At 42.0% G+C, this 21,833-nt stretch overlaps 1 protein-coding gene across 4 annotated transcripts in view; it reads right to left on the bottom strand.

Annotated features, from left to right (window-relative positions):
• Positions 1–21,833, bottom strand: part of SH3GL2 (SH3 domain containing GRB2 like 2, endophilin A1) — a 185,869-nt gene that overhangs the window by 26,604 nt on the left and 137,432 nt on the right. For all 4 annotated transcript variants that reach the window (XM_081151649.1, XM_081151652.1, XM_081151650.1 and 1 more), the window contains 2 exons: positions 15,730–15,798; positions 6,381–6,453 (listed from right to left, as the gene is read on the bottom strand). In XM_081151649.1, the coding sequence (XP_081007775.1) occupies positions 6,381–6,453; positions 15,730–15,798 (142 nt within the window). The remainder of the gene's footprint in view (positions 1–6,380; positions 6,454–15,729; positions 15,799–21,833) is intronic.

The following is a 21,833-nucleotide window of genomic DNA, read 5'->3' as shown; positions in this document are numbered from 1 at the left end:
GTAGTGTGTTAGTAGCTCGGGGCTGTTAAAGTGAGACCCCATTAGCTTAATTTTCCATATCTGTGCATATCTTTAAATGCACACTATCTCTGTTATGATTAATTACATTTTAAGTAAGATCCGACTTTGGCTGGCTTTAGAGACGCAGTGAATGAATATTATTAATCTACCTATTCCAGCCAACTTAAAATTGGATTACTTAAAGTGTCTCAAATATATCAGGAACTTATTAATTTTCAATATTTTCCCCAAAGATATAGTAAAAAATAGAAAAACGCTCCAGCCGTTTCATTACTTATAATACATGAATTATACCACATATCACCTGACTTAAAATTTCCTCTTTAATATGTTCATCTAAAAGGTGCTCTGCCTTCGAGTTAGCAACATTTTCCTCAACATCGCTTTTGTAAATCTGTCCTTTATGCATGCCGAACATTTTTCAGTGTCAGGATTTGGAAAGGCTCTGGCGACCAGGCTCAGTACCCAACCCCTAGTCTTTAAGTGAAGGATGGCCCCACTTCAGTAGACACACTGAGGGAAACACTGCACCAAGCACCAGGCTAAGAGCCCTGAAAGATAGGAAGATAAATATAACTCGGGGCCTGCCCTCCAGGAAACACAGCACATTCGCTGCCCTGTGGAGCCAAGGCTTTGAATGCAAGAATGCCAAGTAATATATGTATTGATTTTCAATTCTACCACCACCCAACACCTTATAATCACTAGATTTACTCATCTTTGGAATGAAATAACTAAGAGGAAAGCCCATGGGAAAGAAGTATAATACTGATATAATATCTTTTCAAGGATTAATATGATATTTAAAAATTAGTACAGTGAACTTTTACTTCCACAGACAACATTCCACAAATGAGATCTGATTATTGAAAAATTCTGAATGGACACCTAATGATCCCAGTTTACTGTTCCAATCGCAGGCATGCTGGAGAAAGACAGGCCTCGTAGGCATTCAAGGGGAGAGCGTGTCTGTAGGGAAGCAAATCCCTGCTATGCACAATGTTTCTCACGGTCAAACTGTTTTTTGACTTCACATCTTGGAAATCTGCACTGGATTAACAACTTTTTGGTGCAAATTAAGAAAGCCTCTCTGATAGTCTTTCCTTTGGGAAGGAAATAAAGCCCAATCTGCCATGTCTATTAGTCTATTTAAGGGGGAGATCCCCACTACAGTGCCATGAAACAGATGTGTAGGAGCATAAAAAAGATAAACTTAACAATACCCTGATACAAAATCAAGAGTTTATTTCTCTACTGAAAAAACAACCACTAATATGCAAAGTTCAAGCAGCTAAACATCAAGCACCTATCTATGTATAATAAATAGGCTGAAGAGAAAACTAGTCCTCTACTATTATGGGAACCACTGGCCACATGTGGCTATCACATTTTAAAATGTGGCCAGTCCGAACCAAGATGGGCTGTAAGTGTAAAACATACATGAAATTTCAAAACTTAGTACAAGAAAAAAATTCTCAATAATTTTTAATGTTGTTAATATTTGGAATATATTAGGTTAAATAAAATATATTAATAAAATAAATTTTACTTTTCTTTTGAATACACATATGTATTGATTTTCATATGTGTCAATCTTTCCTAATGTAGATACTAGGAAATTCAAAATCACACACATGGCTTGCGTCCTATTTCTATTGGAGAATGCTGGTTTAGTGGATTTCCCCCCACAAGATATGAGATACTCAAATAAGAAAACTGATTTATACCTTCTGTGATGATCTTTACTCTTAGACACCATGAGAACTAGGGCTCACCATCAATAGAATGGAATTTGTGCACAGTACTTTTCGTGTTCAAATTATTCATCTAAGCAGGTTGGACATTTGCACTGGTTTGTGCTGTTCCTTTTAGAATAATTTCATAGTCCAAAGTGAAAGACTTCACAGCTCCCTGTTCTATGTTCTGGAAAGCCCTGTTTCATTCACAGGGCATACCTGCAGACCTGTGACCCCTTTCACCCTCCTCACCTCATCAGTTAGCTGGAATTTCCAGAAGAAATCAGCTGGGAAGCCCTCTGGGCCACTCTCCTCAGAGTGTATGTACCTTAAGCTGTTAGACTGCCAGGTCCCAGAGAGCAGGGGCTCAATCCTGGTCCTGTTTCTACCTGCACTGCATCTAGAATTGGTCTTCACATACAAGTGAGTGCATTTGATAAGTGTTGGTTCCATGGATAGAGCTGATGGTTTAGGGAGAAGAAGGACTTTTCCTTCCTGTCCTTTGTATTAGAGCAATCTTATCACATTAGGCACCGGCTGTCAACGGTACTTCTTAATTCAGTTATTTAAATATCCAAGTGCCACTGGCTGACAGACCTGAGCTGGGCGCTGGGCACGCAGTGGTGAGTAAGACAGGCACAGCTCTGACCCTCCAGGGGAAGGCAAACAAAAGCACACACATCACACAGTGACAATAACTGGCATGTATCACCAGGGAAAAGCAGCTGGAATCACGAGAGGGACGTTGACCGGGGAACCTAATGCTGTAGGGGTCAAGGTAGGCGTCTAAGTGACCTTTACACTGGACCGGAGGGAACTGTTTGCCCGGCGAGGCGGAGGAGAAAGGGCAGGCTGACCATTTTAAGCCACGTTAAAATTTCCAGCTTAATCCTTAAAACCAACGAAAAGCCATTGAAAGATTTTATGCAAGATAATCATGTGATCAGATGTGCCTTTTAAAAATATTGCTCTGGACACCACAGACAACAGTGTGGTAGTTACAGGAGGGAAGGGGGCCCAATACATGGTGACAGAAGGTGGTTTGACTTTGGACGGTGGGCACACAGTGCAATATACAGATCTTGAAACATAAAAAATAATATTGCTCTGGAGGTGGGTAAGAGTGGATGTGGGACCCACCCAGAGCATATCGACAAATTCATGAAAATTAATCAGACTCTCTGGTTATCATCATTTTAACAGATGCTAAGTTTCAACAATAAGAAGATGTGTGTCATCCACATCAACGAGATCTGAAAACCAGAAAGCATCCTAGAGTATTAATCTAATACGGGATACCCTCCAAGTACCCTCAAAACACTAATTTCCACCAATTCTATTGGCCTGGCCATGGAAATTGTTACTGGACGTGAGCCTTAGCCCTGACCCAAGCAGATCCTGTTTATTTCGGACCAGCACCCAGCAATCCCTACTGGTTGACCAGCTCCTGGGGTCACTGAGAGGCTGAGCTGTCAAAGATTTAGCAAACTGTATGAGTTTGGGAATATTTTTAATGCTATTTTATGCCCCCAAACTGGGTGCCTCTCAGTATTTACTAGATTCCTGTGTTCCCTTCTCAGGGACACTTGGGTTCTGACAAGTGTTCTTGAACAGCCAGTGTCTGCTCTCAAGGCCAGTGTCTGCTCTCAAGGCAAGAAATTCATGAAGGAACTCAATCATATCCATCATAAACAAAACAAATGCAGATTATCTAAATTCTGTAGAAGGAGTATATGAACTTTTGTTCTGTTCTGGACTCTTCTGGGTGACACATATACATATGTATGTGACCTGCCCATATATAACTGCTTTTCTAAAACCGACCTGGCTTGCCTGGTGATGGCCTTTACTGTTCTCTTTGATGGCAGATATCCGTTTAATTTCAAATAGCCATAAAACTAAAATGTTGGCAGCTACACAGCACATTCAGCATTCTATTAAAAATGTGTCATTTCTAAAAATTTAAATTTCTCCCAATTACCTCCTCTTATAATCCTTTTTATTAAAATGAAAATGTCTCAACCCCACAAACTGTTTCCTTCCTGAATTTCTGTTGCACCACTCTGAAAGCAAACGACCCTTCGCACCTAATGACGTTGAACCCATCCTTCTCAGAGGCAGGGTCATCAGGGTAAAGCACATGGGTTTAGGAAGCAGTCAGAGCAGGGTCCCAATCCTGGCTCCATCCCCTCCTAGGTGTACAACTTTGGGAAATTTTCTTAAATTCTCTGGCCCTTGTTCACTCCTGCCTAAAACGAGGCTAGCTTCCGGCATTCGTCTCCTAGTGCTGCCCTAACAGATGACCACCAACAAATGCAAACAAGAGAGATTTTCTCTTTCACAGTTCAAGAGGCCATAACCCTGAGGTCAAGGTGTCAGCAGGGCTGGGTCTTTCCAGAGGCTCTCTGGGAGAATCCTCCCCTGCCTCTTCCAGCTTCCGGTAGCTCCTGGCATTACTGGGCTTGTGGCAACATCACCCCAATCTCTGCTTCCATCTTGCACGGCTTTCTTCCCTGTGCCTCTGTGTCTTCTTGTCTCATGAGGACACCACTCCTTGCATTTAGGGTTTACCCTATATCAGGGATGAGTTCATCTCAAGACCATTAACTAATTATATTTGAAGAAAAATCTATTTCCAAAGAAGTTCACATTCTGAGGTTCTGAGTGGCCCTGAATTTGGGGGGACATACTAGTCAACACACTGTACCTACCTACAGCAGAGCATCGTTCCATTATACTCAGGAACACTGACGGATCCCCACAGGGATTCAGTATTACAGTAGATAGTTAATCCCTTTTCTATACTATGAATTGTTCAGCTGTGTTTTACTTTTGCCATCACAAAAAAATGGTTACTTTTAGAGATGACGTTGTGTATATAACTAGCACTGTACTGAAAATGCATTAGTGCTCAGAAAATACTGTATTTTTCTTCCCCTCTCCTATGTTTATCTTAGCCCCACAATGAATTACTAGCACAATTCATGTGTAAATACCAAGAAATCAAAGGGTGTTTCAATGCTCTACAGAAAGATAAAGACAAACATTTCTTGCCCCTGTATAATGATTTCTTAAGGTGAGGCAGGGTGAGTAGTTCTCTTTTCAAAACCTGACTTATTACAGTTGTTTAAATACTACGGGCTACACATGCATTTAAGAGATCCTTGCGTTTCTGCAGAATATAAGGGTCATGAAGAAGGCTCTGGGTAAAAAAAACCCTGATTTCTGCTATTCTTTGCCTAATTTCCTAACCATTTGGTCCACTGACAGTTAAATGCCTGGTTCCTACAGCGCACCACCATATTACTTATAGATTTTCCTTCCTCACATAACCCCATCTCTGATTTAGTTTAACAAGGAAAGCAAAAACACGAACATTATTCCCAACAGTTTGTCCATCTTCAAAACAGCAGCAGCGGGTCCTAGGAAAACAAAGGCTGAAGGACCCTGCAGCAGACAGCAGGAGGCGGTAGAGAGCGAGGCAGTGCTCCCTACTGCGCTCCCCCCTTCCTCTTACCCCACACCTTTCCTTTTCTAATCCCTTGCCCACTAATGCTCAGTATCCAAGTACACTGAGGCTGGCCCAGTGCCTGGGCCATCTTCCCCAGGACGACTAAAGACAACGAAACCCCAAGTTGCAACTCCCAAAGAAACCAGTGTCAAGAGTTAAGCAGTTGTCCAAATATGAATGCCTTTCAGTTAAATACATTCAGCCTTGCTTCAAGTCCTGTCCTCTGGGTTACGAGCTGCTCTACAGGAGGACGTCGGCGGCTCTGCCCTGTTACACCTCATGCCTGCAGAGGTTGCTCCCGTTCTGCCTGGTTCTCTTTTCAGGGTAGAGCTCCACTATCTCTACGATAACCTCCTTCTCTCAGGGTCTAACACGTTAGCAGGAACAAATGCTGAACCGGGGTGTGCTTGATTAGAAACCAGAATTAAAAACAACCCTCTGAAGGCTGTAGTGATGCTGTAGGAACAAAACCCCTCTGTGTTTCACAGAAATTATTCAACTTCCTGTCTTTTCACACCTGCTGGGAATTACTACAGAATTTCTTATCTTAATATTATCCTAACGTTCTTTCTTCCCATTGCTTGAAAATTAAAGTACCACTGATAACATCTTGCAGCTATACCCTGGCATTATGTGCCACCCAAGCTGTCCACGCAATGTGGTTTGTTAAATACACCACAGCCCGGCCGGGCGTGGCTCAGTGGTTAAAGTGTCGACCTAGCATCCAGGCGATCAGGGTTCGATTCCCGGTCAGGGCACATGCCTGGGTTGCGGGCTGCAGCCGATCAATAACTCTCTCATCATTGATGTTTCTAGCTCTCTCTCTCCCTCTCCTTTCCTCTCTCTGAAATCAATAAAGATATATTTATATAAAAAAAATAAAAATAAATAAATACACCACAGTCAGATAAAATACTACAGAATCCGCCAGTCGCTTCAATGTGAGCCTTAAAAAGTACTCCCATCCCAGGTGAAAGAGCTGTACCTGAAGTCACTGAACCTCCAGAAAAGTGGCCTGAGAAAGCAGAAATACACCAAACCTAAAATATGTCTCAAAGAGAAACTTCAAAGATACCGGGAAGGATAGCCCGCACGTGTAAAGTGGCCCTTACCTGGATTGGGTTGAAGGTATTCAATGGTTTTAGTCATTATTTCCATCACAGCCCTGCTGGTGACATCCACTTTCTGAAATGAGAAAAGTAAGATTCTAAATGACAAAGATCATTAGCTTTAGAGCCTTAGTTTTTGCTTGAGCAGATATACAACCACCAGCCATGCGGCGAAGTAGCGACGAGGCCTGAGGGGAAGGCAGGGGCTGAGGGGCTGAGGGGCTGAGGGGCTGGGAGGACGGCTTCGCCTCCCGTGTGTTGCATGGAGGCCGCAAAGCCCACTGCATCCAAGGAGGAAACTTGGTCATTTCCTAAAGTTTGTTTCAAAATAGACTGCATTGTCTTCTGGGAAAATAAGGCGAAGGTAGCTTCTTCTTCCCGTAAGAAGCCTGAGATCATCTCTGAAAATGGTTCAATAGTTAACTGACCCAGAGAAACCCACAAATCACACAAATCACGAATTTCAAATCTTCATGTTCTCTTTAAGAACACGTGTGAAACTGCCCAGGCCATCGAAAGTATGCATATCCAAAAGCCCACTAAGTCTCTGAAAGACGTCACTTTATGGAAGAAATTACGTAACATTACCACGCTGTCATCACAAGGCTGGGGTTGGCAGGTGTGCCCAGGCCAGTGGGTCTGGACATAGGTGCCATGGCCCAAGAGAAGTACTGGATTTTTGCTGCACATGCTTAAAAATGCAGAGTAATGCTGAAGTTAAAGTTTTTGATGTAGATTTTCTGGTCACTGAGCACATCCAGGTAAACAAAACCCCCAGGCGGGCCCCAGACTTCCAGAGCTCATAGTGGGATTAACTTGTGCTCGCCCTGCCACACTCAGATGATCCTTATTGAAAAAGAGCAAATTGTTCCTAAACCAGAAGAGGCTGCACAGGAGAAAAAGATATCCTAAAAGAAACAAAGATTTATGGCCTAGAAACAAATTCAGAATAAAATAAATATAAGTTTAAAAAGTGGAGATAATGAATCATATTTGGCCCCGTAGGCATTTACTGAATGTTGACAGTGGGCCAGGTATGGTGACAAGTCTCACAGCCCTAAAGAAAGAAAAACTCAGCATCAACTGTTTATTCAAGTAAGAGACAGAAAGTTTTCACTTAACTTTTGAGAACATCCTAGTATGTAAAAATCTTGCTTGAACACTTCAAGTCTGTCCTTGATTGTCCTTTTGGTTCATTCTAAACAAAAGTCTTGGTGCCAGAGTCCATCCCTGCACAATTCTGTATGGTCAGTATTTGCATTCAGCAGGTCACCATGTCTTCTCTATGTTGGAGAGGCTGTTCATTGCAGTAGGTCCTCTCTGCATTCCCCCATGAAATCCCTTTTTTACCAACACGTCTGGTCCATTCATTCACTCTAGACCAGGGGTGGGGAACGTCTGGCCCAAGGGCCATATATCCGTGAAATCATTTGGTCTGGCCCTGCCAAGACAACCGCAGGCAGGACTCTAAATTCAATATATTCAATTAAATGTTGAACCAAATACAGCAGGCCAATTTTTAAGTTGATAATTTTGTATGGCCCGTGAATAATGTTATAAATATTCAAATGGCCCTCAGCAGAAAACAGGTTCCCAATCCCTGCTCTAAAGGGCAAGTGACGAGTGAAAATCAATGCACCCTCCTCTCCAAGATATGTGCATAGTACCGTCCTCCAGATGAGGCTTGGGGACCTGGCACTGGCCAGCCACACAGGACCAGGAGGAAAGCACCTGCCACCCCATCTTCTGTTTCTGTGTTGAAAATCCTCAAAGTCTGTGGAAGCTTCATCCACAAGAACTACTCTACCCTGGGCCTCTGTGAAAGGGAGGCTCCCCCAACAAGCTCAGTTACCCAGGCTCCTCTACAGAAGCTGGATGCCAGCACTGTGAATCCTGAATGGTCCACAAGGAGGTTACCAAGGAAGGCATGAAAAGTGGTTCGCATTTTGTGTATGTAACCGCCTCTCCCCTCTGAGTTCTGTAAACAGATAGCCAACTACTCAGCTCCATAAAGAGAAGATACTAGCTTGGCTAAGGCTGTGCTACCAGGGGAGTCAGAGATACACTGGAGAGACCAATATTAGAGCATTAAGTTTGGTCCCCAGAGTAGGATTCAGCAGATGGGAGTAGGAATAAAAACAACCTCAGCGTCCCCTGTGATTTGACAGAAATCTCCCTAGGAATAAAAATGACCTTAGCGTCCCCTGTGATTTGACAGAAATCTCCCAGGAAGGAGCCCGTACCAACCCAGATCTTTGCAGACTTTGTGCCCAGTGAGGCAGACTCTTAGTTACCTAATCTAAACATCACTACAGTACAAGCTCCAGCTAAACCTTTTTGATCAGCGTGCAAAATAACCTTCATCTGCAATCAGCCTCTGAAAACAACTTCATCCAATATAATTATTTGCATACAGCATTATCAGGACATACTCCAAACAGGGCACAGTTCTTAGCAAATCACTAGGATCTTGCTTTTGATTTTACTCTGACAGATAGTTACTTGACAGAGTTAATATGACAGATAGTCACTTGACAGAGTTAATAGACACAGGAGAAAGAGACCAGTGCAGAATCTACTCCAAAACCTTAACTTTCTAAATATGCAAGTCTGAACCTAGAAAAGGGAAATGAACTCCCTGAGATCACAGGACTAGTGGCCATGATGAGAAGAAAGGTCCTAGATCAGAGGGTTTCTAAGAAAGAGTGATGAAGGAACTGACCTGTCCAATGACCATCTGCAATTGGGAGGCTGGCCAATTTCTAACTTCTTTTCATCTCCATCCTCACTAATAAGGTCCAGGACATTTTGCTAAACTAAACCACACTGTCAGCCAGGGACAGGCTGAGGGCCATTGCCCTGGGAGAGCCTCGAATGTGCCTTGTTAGGCACTTGCTAGGAAAGCTATTTATAAACCTAATCTGGCAATGTCCAGCACATATTCTCTTGTTAACAGGCCTGGTATAATTCACACCAATTAAGAAGATTTCCACTTAAGTAATTTATTATAACTGGCAGGAATTTTCCCATGTGAAAGCAGCACAGCTTAACTTTGAAATTATGACATAGAGCTAATGCTTTCCTCAATGCCCAAAGTTTCCTACTACTTGAAAATAAGTTTTGATGTGTCTTAAATTACAGCTTCTATTCTTATGAGCCCCTGAGCCTCCATTTCTTTAACTAATCTTGTCTGGATAGTGGTAGGAAGCCATTAGGAAAGGCTGTTTAGAGAAGATGAACTCTAAATATATAGGGTGTCCCAAATATGTATACACACACTTTAAATAATTATAAAGGCAATGTTTATTAAAATACACTTTATTTTCAAAATTGAGCTATCAGCTGTTAAAGTGTGTATACATTTTGCAGGGTACACCCTATATACAGAAATGTACATGTTTTCAGGAAATAAAAACTCTACATAAAATATTTTTTCCTTGAAGATAAAAGCATAGTCATATATTCTTCTTTTTTCTTCAATTTTCTCAATACCAACATTTTAGCAACTTCAATATAGTTGACCCCCGAACAATGTAGGGGTTAGGGGAACCGATCCCCCACACAGTCAAAATTGTATACAACTTTTGACTCCCCCAAAACTTAACTTGTTCTTTAGTATCCACGAGGAATTGGTTTTCCCGGACCCCCACCCCACTTTTACCACAATCCCTGGATCCTCAAGTCTCCCATGTGATATGGCATAAATTGAGGCACACAGTGGGCCCTCCGCATCCACAAACTCCCAACTGTGGACTGAGACAGTATAGGTATTTACTGAAAAACGTCTGCATATAAGTGGACCCGTGCAGTTCAAACCCGTGTGTTCAAGGGTCTGCTGTACTTCAGAGTCAGAAATGTCTTCCTCCACTATCCAGCCTTATAAGTCACAATGCTGGAGAGGGAGGGAAATAGCTCTCTAAACCTCGTTACTCACTCTAACGTGTTTCTTCTTCAGCTACGGCAAGGTTGGCACACTGTGGCCAGCAGGCCCACACCAGGACCGTACCTGTTTTTCCATTTTTTTTTTTTTTTGAGAGAAAAGGTGACAAATGCTTTTATTTTTATGTTGTCAAGAGCTCAGCAAGAATTTGCTTTTGTTGTGTTTTGTTTTTACATTTTTAAGTGGTTGGGAAAATGGAAAAGACTACTCTTTCAGTGCATAGAACAAATATACAAAATTCAAATTTCTGTGTTTTTAGATGAATCATATTGGAACATAGCCATGTTGTTTGTTTAGACAGCGTAATAGTTGCTTTTGCTCTTTAACAGCAAAGGCGAGCCATTGCAACAGAGACCACGGAGGCCCTATGGCCCACGGAGCCTAACATAGAGAAAGTGTGCCAATACCTGTGCTGAGGTTCTAGTTTTGCAAAGGTATGCCACACGCATCTATCAAGGATGCTGATCATTTCACCAGCTGCCTTGGTCCTTAGAGACAAGACACAAGAGAACTGAAAGGCCCTGAGCTGACTAGAATGGGGGGTGATTGCTTTGAGGCATCTGAATATTACTTTTATCCACTGGAGAAAAAAAGTTCTCAGTGTTTCTGAACTCAGCACCCATGAACACAGCATTCTTTGCAGAACAATGAAAGGCCTGAAAGATAGAACTTCATTCCATCAGATGCTGCCTTATATCAGATATGGCAGCAGGAACATACTAACAGTTTAAGGAAAAATACACACCTTAAAGTGGAGCGCAGTTTATGGGTTTATTGATCAATAATAAATAGATGAATCAGTGCCCACCTGGACAGAGGGTAACTCACAGTGGCTATGCAAAAAGAAAATGTTAAAATGTCAAATGAAAAACGAAAATATTTTCAAATTCTTAATTTCCTATCACAGAAGTTAAGAAAATGTACACATTAAAAATGCATGTACGCCCACTGAAAGCAATGAGAACCCTGAATGAGGACACCTAGTGAAACAAGTCAGAGAGGCAGGAAGAAACAGTATCCTGGGGAAGTTTGTCTGGCAGTCAGATGCGGGCTGGTCCAACACAATGTTCTTAATAGTTCCCTAGGGACTCAGAAGAGTTCATGTACCTATCCCAAATGGCTCTGCCTTCTAGCAGTTATTTATGGATTCAGAAAGTCTGATTAACAAATGGGGTGCTGAAAAACAAAAATAAATAAGGTATTTGGCTGAGACTGCCCAAGATATTATCTTGCTAATCTTCTTGGGCATCTCTTTTAATGAATATTAGCTTGGAAATATATTTGAAAACATAACTGAGAAGAAATCTGTCTCCCCTAAATTTCAGGGTAAGCAAAAAGATATCTTTAAAGCTTGTCTTATTTGGGGCTCTCACCCATCTTACAATTCCATACCTGAAAGTGAATGTCTTAGTACAGAAATTCACATCTTCTCTGTTACCACCACACCCATGAAGAAGACATTCATGGGCATGACAGACACCCATGAGTGCACTCGGGGATATGTGTCACTCTTAGCATGCTGGTTGGAACTTCACTCTTTTTCTCTCCGTGCCCTTGGCCAGAACTGAACCCCGGACCCTTCAGTCCTTGGGCCAACACTCTAACCACTGAGCCAAACCAGCTAGGGCAAAACTTCTTTCTTATGTTGAGCTGGACTCTATTTCCCCACAGTTTCTACTATCAATGGGTAGTTCTATCACTTAAGGTTGAATGAAGGATCTAACTCTTCTCCACCCAATGACGAATTAACTGTATGAGGATAATGGCCCTTCTATTCTATCAACCTTTCCCCACACCCCACTCTGCAAACAACCCACTCTTTCTCCCTCTCACATGGAATGGCATTCTTTCTATTAAATGCTCTATAATCACATTTCCAACCCTAAAACCCCTCTGGTTTCAACAGAAGGGGCTTCCCAAGATACTTTTCAGACTGAAAACAGAGACACTCTACCCCCTGGCTTGGACTTCTGCGTTACCCACATATGCTCGGCCAAGAGAAAACTTCAGGATTTAGCGCAGGTGCTCTCTCCTCTAGGAAGCTTCCACCGACCTACCCGGCCTGGGTTAGTTCTTCCCTGGGAATCACCCCCAGGATACCAAGCACTACGTCCTGTATGCCACTGGTTTACACACCTACTTCTCCCATCAGAACCGGAAGCTCCTTGCGGGCAGGGACTGTGCCTTAACCACCTCTGTGTCCCTGCTGTCCAGCACGACGCCTGGCATGTGGAGGCGCTCACAGATATTCCATGTGAATTCATGAACGTAACTACACACAGAAAAACGCAGAATCACTGCAGCAAGTGATGGAAATTTGAGAAGGAACAAGAGGTCCCTCGAATTCTAGGATTTCCTCTGGACAAAAAATCTGCAGCTTTTCAAAGAACAAATCCACACAATGTCTGTACTATGATAAGAAATTTAGTTTGTGTTTGACAAAGCTGGTAAGCAACAGATACCATTTAAAATGAACACAAACAATTCCATCCAAGGCACTAAGAGGAGGAGAAAAACAGTTATGGGCAAGGTTCCTGCAGAGATGGCACAGCGGCAGGGACTCCACCCACTCAGCTCTGGACGGATGGACAGCTGCGGGACTGACAGACGCACATGGTCATTTTACTTCATCTTAGGAGTGGCTGTGGTGGAGGGTTAGAGAAACCACCTCTAGGAATTCCCACTTCTCTCTCCCGCTAGTGCTGCTGGATGCAAACCTCTAATTTATTTCACTCTGTTGTCTAATTGTACCTCTGAGAACACAGCCGAACAAAGGTCTCCCACTGCAAATCCTTATGATCAGAAAACCGGCTGTAAAAGGGCGATTCTTCTTCTGTAGCCTTGGGAATATTGAGCTAAATACTTTTGTGAGTAATAAACATATTAACAGGAGAGAGAATATTTGATATTCTAAATCCGAAGTACGTTATTTCTAATTACAGAAGTCTTTACCTTTCTTGCAAATTTAGCATGGGCAAAAAGTAGAAAATCTCCAACAGAGCCACAGATAGACAACAGACGTATGAAATAAAATGGAGTAAAACAAATGTCCACACTGCACTGAAATCTAATCTCTCAGTTTATATGGATAGAAACCCAAATACAAAACCACAGGTGCATTCTTCAAACAGTTACCAAGAGTTTACTTTATTGCAAGAATATCGATATTTTGAAATAAAACCTCCAGAAACTCCTTATTTTCTAGGAAATAGGAGAAATAAACCCAACCTTCAGACTCACAGGATGTCTGTTGGTCTTTGCCGGAAGTAAAATACTTGCAAGATCCTCTTTTATTTCAATTCATTTGCACGATTGGAACTGACTCAAAGCCTTAATTCGTTGTTGAGTTCTAAACTCTACCCTGTTTTCCAAATTTCTTCTTCTTTTTACTATCATTTAAGAAACAAAAGGTGGGTTTGTCTTAGCTTTGGCAGGGAACCTTTGTCCTGGCAGATGAAGAAAGCAGAACTCAACTTCTGACTTTTTAGTTCTAAATTCCTAAGTACCTGCCTCATCTGTCACTGACGACATGGCACTGGCCATGCGACATGCTGTAAGTTCCCTCCAGGGAGGGGGTGGAGGGAGACACCAAAGGATAAGGGAGGGCTAAGGGAGGTCCATGCAGAGATTGGTGCAAATGAACAGGCTCCGTGGCTGCTGGCGATGAGCCTGGAGCTCCAACACCGCGAGGAGAGGAGAGCCAGGCTCAGGCCCCCTGAGAGTGTGTCAGCGCCAGGAGATGCGGGCGCTGGGGAAGAACGGGTACAATACCACTTCCAGGGGTACGGACGGGGCGGCCACCGGCTCTGGTTGGTGGTCAGGCGGTATCTAGAACGGCCCAGAGATGAGACCCGGGGACCGGGCAAGCCTCAGTCCAGGGGGCACGTGGCTGCCAGGCACTCGGCCTAGAGACCGGCTCCCCAGGCTTCCCCTGGGGCTGAGGACTCTCCTGTTCAATCTCCTCTCCCGCGGGCACTGTCCTGCAGTGACGTCCGTCTCGAGAACTTAGAATGGCCAGCCAGCTAAATGCTACACTGTCCCATTTCACGAGTCTACTGTCCCTGGGCAGCTCATCTGCTTCTCAGGAACTCAAACGTGCCCTGCGCGCTCCCGTTTGCTGTTCGCTGCCCCAGAAACACACGAGGCTCTGCACCCCTAACTCACCCTCTGCGTCGTCACTCGGCTCTCAGGAGTCGCCCTGACCGCCCTCTGTGGCTGCTTCCTCTCTCCTAAGCTGCCCCGGGCCACGCTGCTCCCGGGCCACACTGCTCAGCACCTGTCCTCTGTCCAAGTGCCGCCCGCTGGGCCAAGAGCGCCGCGAGCCCGGGAGCCCGTCTCCTGTTCGCCGCCTCGCCCTCCGGCCCGGCTCCCAGGGCACCAAGCAAGCATCTGCTCAGCGCACCGGCGATTCATCAGAAGACAGACCGAAAACACGCAAGGCGGGGAAGACGCAGGCATCGTCCTTGTTTGGCTCTTCCCACAAAGAGCCAAAAGAGCAAACCGGAGGCAGCCCACTGGTGTTAATATGGACCAAATAAAAATAAGATTTCCAGGGATCACAGGCTTCGGGCATCCTCTCTGTTCATGGACAGGGTTTGTATTCCCAGGTCCTTTATCCATCCGCAGTTTAGTACCTAAAAGAATTTTTGGCACAGAGCAATACATACTGTTCACCATAAGCCCAAGTATCACTTGATAAAAACAGTCTCAAAGTGAAGGAAGAGAGAGAGAGAGCGCGGCATGTCACAAGAAAAATGAAAGGGGCATTTTCCACCCCCTCCAGGTTCGCTTACTGAGAACCTACTTTTAGGCAGAATGCTAAAGGATTTACACTATTTTTAACCCTTAGTAAAAGTCCTTCAAAGAGGGATGAGTAGTCTCATCTTATATTTATCAGAACATAAGAGTCTGCAAGCAATAAACTGACTTGTGCGACAGGCAGTGGACAAGGAGTGGGAGCCCAGGTCGGGGAGGCCCCCCCCCCCCCCCGCCGCCTTCTCCCCAGGATGCCCCGCCCCTCTGGCTGGCACAGTCCGCAGGGAGTCTTCTGAAGCCAGAACGCGACCCAACTCTCCCCCAACGTTCAAGACACCATCTCCCCGCCTTCTCTGGCTTCCCACCTCGCTCCACACTGTCCCTGTTTGGAAGAGTGATGATAAAATTCACGAGGAAAAGTACATTATGGAATTTCACCTTCACTGACATTTTGTTCTTGGGATAATACAAAGGGAAAGCAGGATGCTTTACATTTTCTGTTTTAAAATAGACACTGAAAAAGAAAGCATTTTTAAGAATAACAAAATGTATTCTCCGGTACCAGTGGACAACATTTTCCCCTTTCCTTTCTCCCTTCTCCTCTCAGGGTGCTGGGCGATTCTGCGACAACGGGAACGCCATGTGGGGAAGACTTACCCTCTCCATCTCCTTGAAGTCATCATCTAGCTTGGTTCCTTCAGCTCCTCCAACCTTCTCACTTACTTTCTGTGGAAAATAACCAAAAAGAATAATTATTATAGAGTTTCTTTTAAAAATACATTACAAGTCTTAAGCACTTTCACAAGCATCATCTCGTGTAATCTCACGCCCATTCTGTGACAAAGGCAGGCAGTCCCATTTTCACTGTGGCTCAGAGGGTTTAAATAATTTACCTGGTAAGACTTGAAAGAAAGAATTCAAATATGCTTGTATCTTCTGATTTCAACCCCACTGCTCTTTCTATTATATAAATCACTATATAACCACCTAATCACTAACATTTTCCTTTTGAAAGTTCTGAGGGACAACAGCACCAAACAATAATCATCTCCCTCTGATAATGGAACTAAAATGCTACCTGGGTAGAAAATTGCTACTTCTTCAACCTGTTCCTCAAAAGTTATTGAACAGATAATCACAAACATTTATCAAACTGGAAAGGAAAAAATATCAGCCGAGCTGATCTTCAGGTAAAAGGACTCGAATAGTAGTTTTATAAAGCACCCTGTAGCTGTCTATATTCTTGTTACATAAGATAAACTACATGGAAAGATGTTGAGGGTATTTCTGTACTCCTCAATGAATTCCCATTATCATACATTTTACAGTCATCAATTTACCCATCAAATGGTCATTTTTCAAATATAGATTTCATGTTCATAAAAAATATAATGCCCAAGTCTATTCTGAAATATTCAAATTAAGTCTAATAAAATTTATGAAGGATCACAAGAAAAATACTTTGGTTTCATCAAAGACAGGAATATCAAGTGCTAATGATACAAGAATTCCATTCCTCTTACAATACTCTAATGGTAAAGGTATTTAGACATTTTTCAATAAGACATTACTGGACTAGAGTTACCACGCACAGATATGGAAGTATGATTTTTCATTTCCTTTAATAGCCACTGGGTTGAGGGTGTCTGCAAGGATTCCCACCATGACCAGACCTGTAGCATCCTCAGTACCCACCCGTGTATTCCAGTGAGCCTGGTTCACCTCCTTCTAAAAGGCCCCTGGATACTGGCTCTGTCTCCTGGCCATGGAAATTCTGATATCCCCCTTGTTTGGGGCTGAGGTGTATTCCCTACCCTCTCTCTCTGTCTTTAACTCCTGCTTTCTGGCACCAGGAAAATCTTTAGAAGAGATCACTCTTGGAGAAACCAAGAATCTGAATTCCAGCACTACTTTCGCCCTATACACAAGATACAATTCATTTCATCCTAGCAGCAGTAATAGAAAGAATATGCTGTGATGGAACGCCATGCCATGGACTGGTTCTCCTACTTTTTGCTATGCACACAGAGTTGTTATGAAAATTAAATTGCATAATAAATATAAGAACCTGTGCCTGAACCTACAAGATATGCAGTATAGCCTAGTGCCCTCCTCTCACCGATCAAGTGTATATCTGCTTATACCTGGTCTCCTTCAACCATTTATTTAATTCATATTTCATACCTTGAGGAGAATTTAGTAATTTTCATTAACATAATGCAATATTAGGTATTTACAGATAAGAGATTAAAAGTGAAAGATTAATATAATATTAACACCTTTAGTTTGTATAGCTGACACAGAATTTCACTTACAATTTATTATCTATGTACCACAAGAACTATGAAAAATAGGTATTATTACTATGTTTCAGATAATTAAACTGAGAATTGCATAAACGAAATTGTCTATCCATGGTACAGACCTTTATCTAGGAAGAGGGTGGACCCAGGACCTGAACACAGTTTTCCCAAGCTAAACCCTGGGCTTTGGAGCTACAGCAACACTCTGGGGAGCTGTCCATGGTGCTGGCCTTCCCTGCCGGAGGTTTCCTTAGATTAAGGCGCCCAGAGGTAGATTCAGATGGCCAGAGATAGATTAACCACGCTAACCCTTGGTCCTTTACATCACTCTCTCACTTAACCTGTGTCCTGTGTGGTGTTGACTATTAACTATTTCAACCATATGCACACAGATCCAGGCTTCATCTAGCATCACTACCCCCTAATCTAAAGCTGGCACCAACTGTGACCTGGCCCAGCAGTCAGCTTCCTTGCTTGCTTTCTTAAAGATGTTTATCAAACCAGAATTGGGGTTGAGGAGGCCACAATTCAGTTTCAAACCTCCGAGTGGGAGTTCATGTGCCAGTGACCTGATCTGCATACTCAAGTTTTAGTTACAAAAAATCAGGAATCAAAGGAGCCTTAGAAATCATCAAATTTTCCCTATCACCAAATTTTTACTACGATTTTTTACACTGGTTCCCTTCCTTTTGCTTTGCTCAGTGATGACTATTTAGAGCTCGAACTGCTACTCATCTTGTGCTTTATTCTTCTTTTTTAAATGAATCTGGCTAAAGGTTCATCAATCCTGTTTATCATTTCAAAGAACCAGTTTTTGGATTTATTGATCTTTTTGTGTGTTGTTTTTTGGTCTCTATGTCATTTATTTCTGCTCTGATCTTTTTAAAAATCTTTATTGTTGAAAGTATTCCAGATGTCCCCCCCCTTTTCCCCCATGGATCCCCTCCACCCTGCATCCCCTCCCCCAGGCCTTCTCCACACTATTATCTGTCTTTATTCTTGAAGTATGTGTGTTTCTAAGTTAAATTTGGGCTGGGAAACTAATCTAGCCAAACTCCTACACGATAAAGAAATATATGTTACACAACCCCAAATTAACTGTCTCTCAGATCTACCTGACTGGCTCCAATGTCAGGGGACTCACTATAGTCCAAGGTTGCATTTTAATGACCCTCTATGGATCATTGTAGATAGACACTTCCCGTAACTTATTAATGAGGTTTGATTTTTATTTGCAGAGTTGTCACAAAAAACACATAGCTGAGAAATGTCTTCATTTGTAGTAACATTAAAGAATCCTGTTAATGTTGGGTTCATCACATTTTGCCCATATCTGGGAAATAAAATATAACCCTCAGAAAAAACACAAGGGCTTATATCACAATTTCAATCCCATATTGCTCAACTGAAAGTGATGTTAACTTCCCCACTTTTTTTCATTCATCACCAGGTTAGAATCACAGTTGCTGGCTCACTGTATCAAACAGGATACCAAGTGGGATTACTTCGTTCATTAATAATTTAGAACTAGTCCTGGTAACTCACACTGAGTCCAATTCATCAGTCCACTGGCTTTAACTATTTGATTTAAGTACTGTGTGTGTGTGTGTGTGTGTGTGTGTGTGTGTGTGTGTTTCTTATCTAATTAGATGCTGGGAAAATAAAAATATTCAACATGACATCTATACTGTTCTCTGGTCTTTTGTTTTTTCCAAGTCACAAAGGATCTGAATGTATCAAGGCGCTGAACTGAACAACGGGCTAAATAACAACTGACTCTTTCCTTAAGAGTACACCAAAGATTTTTCTCCTCCTGTTCTTCAAATAACATTACTGAAACGTCTATGTATAGGCATCAAGGTAAGGAATACCGGCTCCCTGAGCCCATGTGGCCAAAAATGAGTTTTGTTTTCCCTACACAGGGCTGTTTATTTAATAGTTTTGCCCTATTTTCCAATGAGGTGATTCCTGAAACCAAGATTTCACAGCACTGAATATTTTCTGTTGCTGTTCAGTATACTTTGGCTAATATGCTTGCAGTTTGAGAAACTGGACCCCTGTTTCAATGAAAATCAGCAAGTTATTTGAATTTAAAAAGTACAAATGAACTAATATGCCCCCTGTACCATCTTAAAAAATTCCTCTATTCAAATTCCATCATTTTACCCACTTAGCAGACCCCCGAGAGCTTACGCTTCCAGTCTCATCTTCTCTTGCACGCTCATGGACTCTGCATTCCAACCAGACCCCAAATCTCACCTTCCTCTCTCTTCCTCTCCATTGTATTCCTCACAACAGGTACTTGGGAAAGATCTGGAGAACTGAACTAACTGCAATGTACTTTTGTAAATATTAATGTTAAGATGACTGAGAGGAGGCATAAAGTGAAGCTGATCATTTCCCTCTAGGACAGTCTTTCAAAAGGCCCCACTTTTCAAAAAAAGCACATAATTCAATAAACTCATGGATTAAATTAAGTCTTAATTCTGAGTCTGCAGTAGTGTTGTCTCATGCTACTTTTCTCTATATTCCAAACGAGAAAGATGTCAAAGGGAACCAGCAGCAGGAGACGGCCTAAATCACTGACCGCCCTTCTGAGCTCAAAGGCTGCTGCAGGCTTCGCCCCTCGGCGCCTCGGGAACCCGCGCCTCCAGGCAAGTGGCGCTCCATCCAGGCGCGGCTCCGACTCTTCTCTGCGCTTTCATTTATTAAACACTGAAGGGCCCATGACCATTTCTTCAACAGCCTTTCATAAAGATCTCCCTGAAAATCACATCATCAGTAAAACTCAACCGACTTGCGACCAAATTCATTCAGACCCCACACACCTGCGAAGTTCTTGACCTCCTAGCTTCCCTGACTTTGTTCAGCTTCATTTCTATACACAACCAGGTTTCCTCACCATCCACCAAATGTGTTTATTCCCTCTTGGACCTGGACCTACTTTCCTTTTTTCTTTTTTTTTTTTCAAATCGTACCAGTTATCTAAAATGCTCTCAGATTTCAGCTTTTCCATCACTTGTTATCAGACTCCCTCTGCACTCTTAAGGAAACACATCATCTTGGGGACTAACTGGAACTTGCCTCCTGAGTAAAGTTGCCCAGGGCCTCTGTCCATCTGAATTACAATACGTTAGCTAATGGAGGCAATCATAGCACATGCTTCTTTGTTTGAAAACTTCCAAGAGCGCATTACCGAATGTAGTGCTTACAGGGCAGACACTTAATTCAGCTGGAAAAAAATTATCTCGGTGAATTATTCTAAGACCAAAAATTGCTCACGAATTAAAGGAAGACCCTTCACTATGAGTTAGCACTGGTTCTGTGTCTCCTGGGAGTTTACTCTCCCCTCTAAAGTGTAATATCATTTTCTACATCAACAACAGGCAAAAGTAAAAAAATAAAAATTCAATAAACTATGATGTCTGATATTTTATTTATAGCCAAAGTTAAAGAAAATTCTCTCTTAACTGTAACCATTTACAATCATTCACCAAATTACTTTTAGTACAATTACAATTAAGAGTAATGATAATCATTCTTCTCATTAATCGTGGTTCTAAATATGTATGTATTTTGTTTTATGTGAAATGCTCATGTGTGTATGTAAACACACATGGGCAAACATGTTTGTGTGTGTATTTATACTCACACACATATGATGGAAAGCAAATACTTTTCCAAAGTGCTTTTTAAAAATCATCAAAAATAATTTTATTAAGTACAATACTATGTGTTTACTCATATTAAAATAGAATTACTTTAATTAATATTCCATAAGTTAAGCAGAGCTAGTCTGTTAAGAGCAGAAAGTAGAACTCATATATTATCCTGCCTATCTGAACCATGGAACAAGCCACAAAATTATATTCATGTATAATGAAACCTCACTGACAAGTCGATGAGAAATACCCGACGAGGTAAAGGTTTGTTTTGGTGTTTTAATTGGATTTAAAGTCAAGAGACCTGAATTCTAGCCTGACAATGACACCAAATAGGTGTGTAAAGAGAAAATGCATAACCTATTAACAGTGCCTCAATTTCTTCACCTAAGAAATGAAAACCAACATAATCTAACTGGATTTTTGAGAATTAAAGAGCACTTCATAAACTATCAAAAATCAATATTAAAATACGGATTTATTATATCTTAACAAGTGGTCTAACTCACATGAAAGGTCGAATTTTAAGTTGGTTTCTTACATTTGGTAAAAAAAAAAATTCTAAGTGTAACTTAACTGAATTAAAGAACATTATTTAATGCACAAGCTCTTCAGAAAGAAGTTATAATAACTACTCCTGTGGGACATACTCTGACTCTTCATGAAGTTTCTTTAATCATTACTCACCAGTAAGATACTAAAAAAATGAAATTTATAATGAAAATACTTGATGACATCAAATATTCAGAAGGAAACAGGAGAGTCAAAATTACAGCAGCATTTTCTTGGTATTTGG

Source organism: Miniopterus schreibersii (genome assembly GCF_964146895.1).
Source record: "Miniopterus schreibersii genome assembly, chromosome: 11".
Taxonomy (NCBI): Eukaryota; Metazoa; Chordata; class Mammalia; order Chiroptera; family Miniopteridae; genus Miniopterus; species Miniopterus schreibersii.
This window is presented reverse-complemented; position numbering and strand designations above follow the sequence as displayed.